We start from the raw sequence: 6,907 nt of genomic DNA on the forward strand, positions 1-6,907 counted from the left end.
TGAGAGTGTTGATTGACGAGAGTTGAGCTATGAGTGACTGAGAGGCTTGCCCTAGGGGATATACGAGTGATGCTTTGCCCGAGGGAGCTTGTTTTATGAAATTACTGTTTTCACTCCTCTTTATACTGATCCTCTATTGAAAATGTTCAACAAAAAAAATATTTTAAACAACTTTCATTGAAACTAGAGTTTTTACGAGACTACGGATTTGTCTTTGTTATTTCCATTGAGCTTTTTATGTTTTGAGATGTATATGAGTGACCGAGAGGTTTGCCCGAGAGGCTGTTTATGATACATGTTTGCCCGAGGGGATGTATAGAACTATGTTTTGCCTGAGGGGCCGATTATGATCTTCATCACTTTTACTGTAAACTACATTGAACCTCTATTGAAACTGGTGGAAAGAATCTTCAAATGATTTTTACCAAAAACTGAATTTCAAATGAGATGATTTGACTAATATTCTGATTTGAAAGCAACTTGTGCTTACTGAGTTTATCATGATGTGGATCTTATTTGTTTCCTACTGCTCAGTCTCTATTTGCCTTTATTACTTACTGAGTTGGCATACTCACATTACTCACTGTACCTTGTGTGTAGATTCAGGTATTTCTGAACCCAGTGGCGGGTGTTGATTACTTAGTGGCAGGTTCATCGAAGTTAGCAAGGTAGCTGCCTGGCAATCGCAGCCCTGCTTTTCACCCTCCTTATTCTCCCTTAGTGAATTTTTGTGATTTTCCCGACCATGTTGGTCTTGATGTTGCCAGACAGTTGTAGTAGATGCTCATGACTAGTGACATCCCGATGTCGGGCTTTCTTTCCACATTGTTGTTTTGTTTTAAACACTTTATAAATGTTTATCGTTAAGGAGCTTTGATTTTTATCCTAAGAATGAAAATATTGATTGGTTTGGGATTGTGTCGACTGGCCTAGTTCTATGATAGGCGCCATCACGACCGGGTTGGTTTTGGGGGCGTGACAATATTATCCACTAAAAATGGATTGGATAATGAACTATTTAAAAACGAGTATAAGAACCATATTATCCATTTAGAAAATGGATAACCAATGAGTCTAACTTTTACATTGGTAAAGCCTTAAATTGGGGGGTTCCTCAAGTTAGGAAGAATAAGAATTCTCCCAAAAGTGATCATATGCAAAAAGTCATGGATAATATGGTTACTCATATCATCCGTCGGTTAACCCTTTTTTATCCGTATTGAATATAGGTCGGATCAGATAATTTATCAATTTTTTCATTACCCGTTTTCTACTCGAACTATGTCGTGATACCACCAACCCGTTTGCCACTCCTACTTATTATTATTATAAGTCTTCGGTCAATGTGGAAGCAGTAAAGTAGAATTTTTTTCCCTCCATAGTAACGTAGAAAATTAAATTAGTCAAAGAAGAAACATTGAAGCTGTCACGACATTTCCTTGGTTTTTCCTCTATAAAAGAAAACCAACTCAAGAGATAACCACAACATAAAATTCCTAAACATAGTAAGGCAAAAACACTTAGAACCAAAGTAGTGATATCATATGGCAGGAGTGAAGTTGCTTGGTCTTTGGTATAGCCCTTTTAGTCACAGAGTTGAGTGGGCTCTGAAGATTAAGGGCGTGGAATATGAATTTATAGAAGAAGATCTACAAAACAAGAGCTCTCTGCTTCTTCAATCCAACCCTGTTCACAAGAAAATCCCTGTTCTCTTTCACAATGGAAAGCCAATAGCTGAGTCTATGGTCATTCTTGAATACATTGATGAGGCTTTTGAAGGTCCTTCCATCTTGCCTAAAGACCCTTATGACCGTGCTATAGCTCGTTTCTGGGCTAAGTTCCTCGAGGATAAGGTAAATTCGTCTTCATGCTTTGTATACCTCTTTGCAGAATTTAGTAAAAAAATTTGAAACTTAATTAAAGTTTTGACTTTTTATGTTTTATATCATTGGTCATGTCTTGTGTCGACTTTTAGATGCACTGATTCATAGGTGTTATCATCATGGTGAATAAAGGTGTTTAAAACGCAAGGTTTTGTTAATATCACATCAAAAGAAGTTACAAAAGACTTAGAATACCTTGGAATTTATGCTAACTTAGCCAGAAAAAAAGAGCGGGCAAAATGGAAGAAAATGATCTATTTTGGTGATACCAACTAGATGAGAATATGCTATAATCATATTAGTACGTTTATTTTAGCTCCTATGTTTTCTACAGTTCGTTTAATTCTGTCATAGGTTTATACGTCAGTAGATAATAAAGAGAGTAACTGTACTGATCTTAGATTAGTTTAAACTAAAGGAAATGATATTGTTAGTCAAAATTCATATATCGACCCCAATGTGCTTACGATTGAGACATTATTGTCATTGTTGTTAAGTTTGGAATTTACTGCAGGTGCCAGCGGTGGGGAAAAGTTTCTTTCTCAAAGGAGAGGAGCAAGAGAAAGGTAAAGAGGAAGCTTATGAGATGCTGAAAATTCTTGATAATGAGGTCAAGGATAAGAAATTCTTTACCGGTGACAAAATTGGGTTGGCTGATATTGCTGCAAATTTTGTGGGACTTTGGCTGGGAGTTTTTGAAGAAGCCTCTGGATTAGTTCTGGTTACAAGAGAAAAATTTCCAAATTTTTGCGCGTGGAGAGATGAGTACATTAACTGCAACCAAAACAAGAAATATCTACCTCCTAGAGATGAGTTGGTTGCCCATTTCAAAGCTCGCTTTCAAGCTGCAGCTGCTGCAGCTGCTGCAGCTGCTGCAGCTGCTCCCAAATGAACACCTGTGAAATTTCAAGATTTTGTGTGGCAACTTCGAGACAAGAATACGCTTATATCTGAAGTTAGGCTTTAACAATTTCAGACCCGTATATTTGAAGTCTTTGAAACTTCAGACTCGCAAATTTGAAGTTCATGAAAGTTTGATATTTTGCGTGACCTATAAAAGTAATGGTGGAAAGGCTAGTTTGGCAAGATATTCACAAGCCAGGAAATGTTTCGTGTTACTGTTTTGTTTGGTTGGTCAGTGATTGTAGAATTAATAAATATTAGTACTTAATTTTTTCATGGAATTGATAAAGGCAAATAAAGAAATGTTGACTCATAGTGTGAAAGCATTTTATATTTCTAAGAAAGCAGAAAATATTACCAGGAAGTATCTCGTGTTACAGTTTTGTTGGTTAGTCAGTAATTATTATGGCTGTCCAGCGGGCCATCCCGTATCCCGTCTTGTCCCACTTCATTTTAAACGGGATGGGACGGGACAATCATTTCGTCCTGTTTGTCCCGTCCCATTTCATCCCGTTTCGTTCCGTCCCATCTGTCCCGTTCCGTCCCGTCTGTCCCGGCTGTCCCGCGAGTTTTTATGGTATATTTGTGGAATTTTTTGTTGTATTTGGTAAGAATAAAATAAATCCAACTTATGCACCAGCCATTAATAAAATGATTGCAAAATTTTAAAAGTTTTTTTTTCTCTATTCCCCAAGTTTATTTAATTTCGACTATACTTAACCCATATTTAAAATTAAGATCGCAAAAGGATTTGTTCGTAAAATTTATCAAAATTTAGCAATTCAAGAAAATGAACAACCATCTCTCGAAGACTTCCAAGCTAACATATATTCTTATGCTAGAATCTAGATCAATGTTTGATAAATATAAATCTATGGAAACAAAAAGATGGTGCAACTGCTCCTTCTACTTCTAAGTCTAGAGTAGAAGTTCTATGGGAAGATATGGATGATATAACAGGTTTTGATTTCTCTATTGATGATGAACTTGATTCTAAGCATCGGAGAGTGCTTTTAGCGCGGCAAGATTTTAAATTGGAGATCATAGACATTCATTAGCAGAGGACAGTCTAGAGATTTCCGTATTTATGCAGAGATTGGATTAATTCAGAAAGAAGAAATCTTGGTTTTGAAAAATTAACCACTAGGGAAGAAGAAGAATACAATGAGATACTTACCACCGGGAGCGATGACGGCATGGAGCTCATGGAACATCAATCAACATTGTCAATTCCAGCAGAATGTCCGAGAGATATTATTGATAAGTTATATGATAATTTGTAATTCGCTACTAAGAGGCCTAGTTCAAACAGAACCCTTCCTAGAAGGTGGCTGCGTAGATTAGGTGCTCTTCAAAAGAGTTATATTTGTATTTGAGATTTGAAAGTTCTATTAATAAAATAAAAAGCTTTAAGCGTTAAATTTTATTTATGAATTGTCTTAGTTACTTAATAGTTAATACTTTGAAATTATATTAAATAAATTTTAACTCTATTACAAATTTATAATTACTAGAATATTTCATTACAAGTCTTTTGTTTTAATATTTTATAATTCTTTACTTAGTTTTCTAATTTTCGTTTTAACGTAATAGCATTTAAGTTTATTAAATAAGTAAAAAATTTAGCCGTTGCAAACTTTAAAAACATAGTAATTTTCAAAAAACTAGACATTTTTTTAAAAAAAAAATACACTTAAGGCCCACGAACCCGTCCCGTCCCGTTCTGTCCCATCCCATCCCGTTTGTTAGCGGGACAGGATGGGACGAACATTTCATCCTGTTTGTCCCGTCCCGTTTCGTCCCGTCCTGCCAACTTCCCGCTTAAATGTCGTCCCGTCCCGTTCCGTTCCGTTAATTTGGTCCCGTCCCGTCCCGTTGGACGGCCATAGTAATTATACAATAATTAGTCGTCATATCTTTTTCCTCATCGAATTGAAAAAAGAAAGGATTGGTGACTCGAGTGTGAAATCAGTTTTATATTTCTAGGAAGCACAAAAAATTAATTAGCATGCTATGACATTTGACGAAAATGTTGGTGTCATGAGCACATAAGTCATCGGTATTATCTTTTACCTAAAAAAGTCGTAGTATTATTGTTAATCTTCTCACCATCGTTGAGTTCTAAGAAAAGGAAAGCCTTTTATTAAGATTGTCGCAGTCCAAAAACCTCGTTCTATAAAAAGAAAAGAAGCAAGAAAAAAGTAAGGGTTCTTTACTTTCTAGTCAGAATACACAGATTACATATTAAGTTTTACACGGTTATACACATATTTGACATATATTAAACACTTATCGATTGTTTTAATTTAAACAATTGACTAGACGACTACTTAAGTTAATTTCTCAACTTCCCTCCGCGCTAAGCACGACTTTAAGCAAATATAAGAGGCAGAGGATGGCCCAATTTCAAGGGAAGAGAGAGTGATGATAGGTATGATGTTAGCCCAATTGTCTGCTTTGTTTAGAAAAATATTTGTAAAAGTAAATAAATGTTGTAAATTAGGTAATTCTTAAGGTTCTTTCTTTCTCTCTATATTTTTTATTTATTTTCTTGTTTCATATTATTACTTGAGCTAAATTTCTCAACAATAAATAGATATTTTTTTAACTTGGCTGCAGTTAATGTAATTATCTCTCCAAGCGCAAAATTAGGAAAATTTTTCCCTTGTCACCAATACAATAGCGGAGGCTTCTTCAATAATTCCAAGCCAAAATGCCACTACATTTGCAATAATATCAGCAAACTCAAATTTGTCATACAAAGAACTTTCAGCGTCTCATATGCTTTCCCTTTACCTTTCTCTTACTCCTCTTTTGAGAAAGAAAAATTCCGTTACTGTTAGATGGTACCGGTAAAACACTCAAAATTAAAATGAAATTTTTTCTCAATTTTGCATATATGAATACGCAACAAAAATAATTACGTTTTAATCTCAAATAAGTCGGAATTTTCGCTTCATTTAAGTTTATCTCAGATCAATATTATATAAAAATAAAATAAAAATCACTAAAAGTTCTTCATATTTTATATTGGTTACTATTTTGCGAGTCATGTTTGAAATACATTTCGGCCGTCAATGTTGATTCTTTTGAACTTCCTTTTTATTTTTATTTTTCTGTATAATAGTTGGAATATTTATAATATTTCACAACACAACGAAGTGAAAAGTAACAGCCTTGCACATACTAGCAGGGACAGCAATAACAAGGATGACCTATGTGCTTATGTCACCCACTTTTTCGTCAAATCACGTGGCTTGCTTTTTGATTATATTTTTTGGCCTCCTTAATTAGAATTTAGAAATAGAAGACTGATGTTTAACATTATGAGTCACCAATTTTATCTTTCTTTTTCAATTCAATAGGCAAACTGATATGATTAATTATTGTTCAATCACTAACCAACCAATAAAATAGTAACACGAGACACATACGTAAATAGCCGGCTAAGCTTACTCTCTCGAACAAGTAGTTTTATCAGGATTTAGCACAGTGGGCTGTGAATTAGTACTTTGATTTTATAATATGCATATATTTTAAGTATCTTTTTTCTTATGTACACTTTAAGGTACGAATGAAAAGGTAACTTTAAGGGATGTTGGCCATGTGGAAGAAAGAAAAGAAATTTATTAGATTTATATCGAAAGACTAGCGTTGTTTGCCCGTGCGCAACAATTTGGACTAGACTGTAGTTTTTTAGGGTAGAAATTGTATGAAATGTCAAATGCAATGTAATTCAAGTAAACTTAACTGTTGGAGCACGCCAAGGTTGGTTTTCAATGATCGACGTAGAATTAATGTTTTTTAAAGAAATTATTATAGCAACTTGTTCCTGTACCGAAAAAAAACAGTTTAATACTTTTTTAATTTCATTTGTTCATTTTACGTGAAACTCTTTTTCTTAGTCTTTCCCAAAAAGATAACACATTTTTATTGCTCTTTTAGCATGTTTATAAAGGAAAAAATGATTAAATATTTCTGCTACCTTTGTTTCATTATATATGACATTCTTTCATTTTTACTCTTTTAGAAACAAGAGCGGCAACTTTTATATTTGAAAATTCTTTAATTTTGAACTTTTTAGTTTACTTTTAATGACATGCTCTTATAATCATAAAAAT

The 6,907-nt window shown here is 34.2% G+C and overlaps 1 protein-coding gene across 1 annotated transcript; it reads left to right on the forward strand.

Annotated features, from left to right (window-relative positions):
• The first annotated feature begins 1,482 nt into the window (after nt 1-1,482).
• Nucleotides 1,483-3,099, forward strand: LOC104220794 (probable glutathione S-transferase). Its single transcript, XM_009771736.2, has 2 exons — nt 1,483-1,853; nt 2,398-3,099. The coding sequence occupies exons 1-2, from the start codon at nt 1,545-1,547 to the stop codon at nt 2,773-2,775; spliced, it is 687 nt and encodes a 228-aa protein (XP_009770038.1). The 5' UTR covers nt 1,483-1,544; the 3' UTR covers nt 2,776-3,099.
• Nucleotides 3,100-6,907: the final 3,808 nt, after the last annotated feature.

This window comes from Nicotiana sylvestris, chromosome 7, assembly GCF_000393655.2.
Source record: "Nicotiana sylvestris chromosome 7, ASM39365v2, whole genome shotgun sequence".
Classification (NCBI taxonomy): domain Eukaryota; kingdom Viridiplantae; phylum Streptophyta; class Magnoliopsida; order Solanales; family Solanaceae; genus Nicotiana; species Nicotiana sylvestris.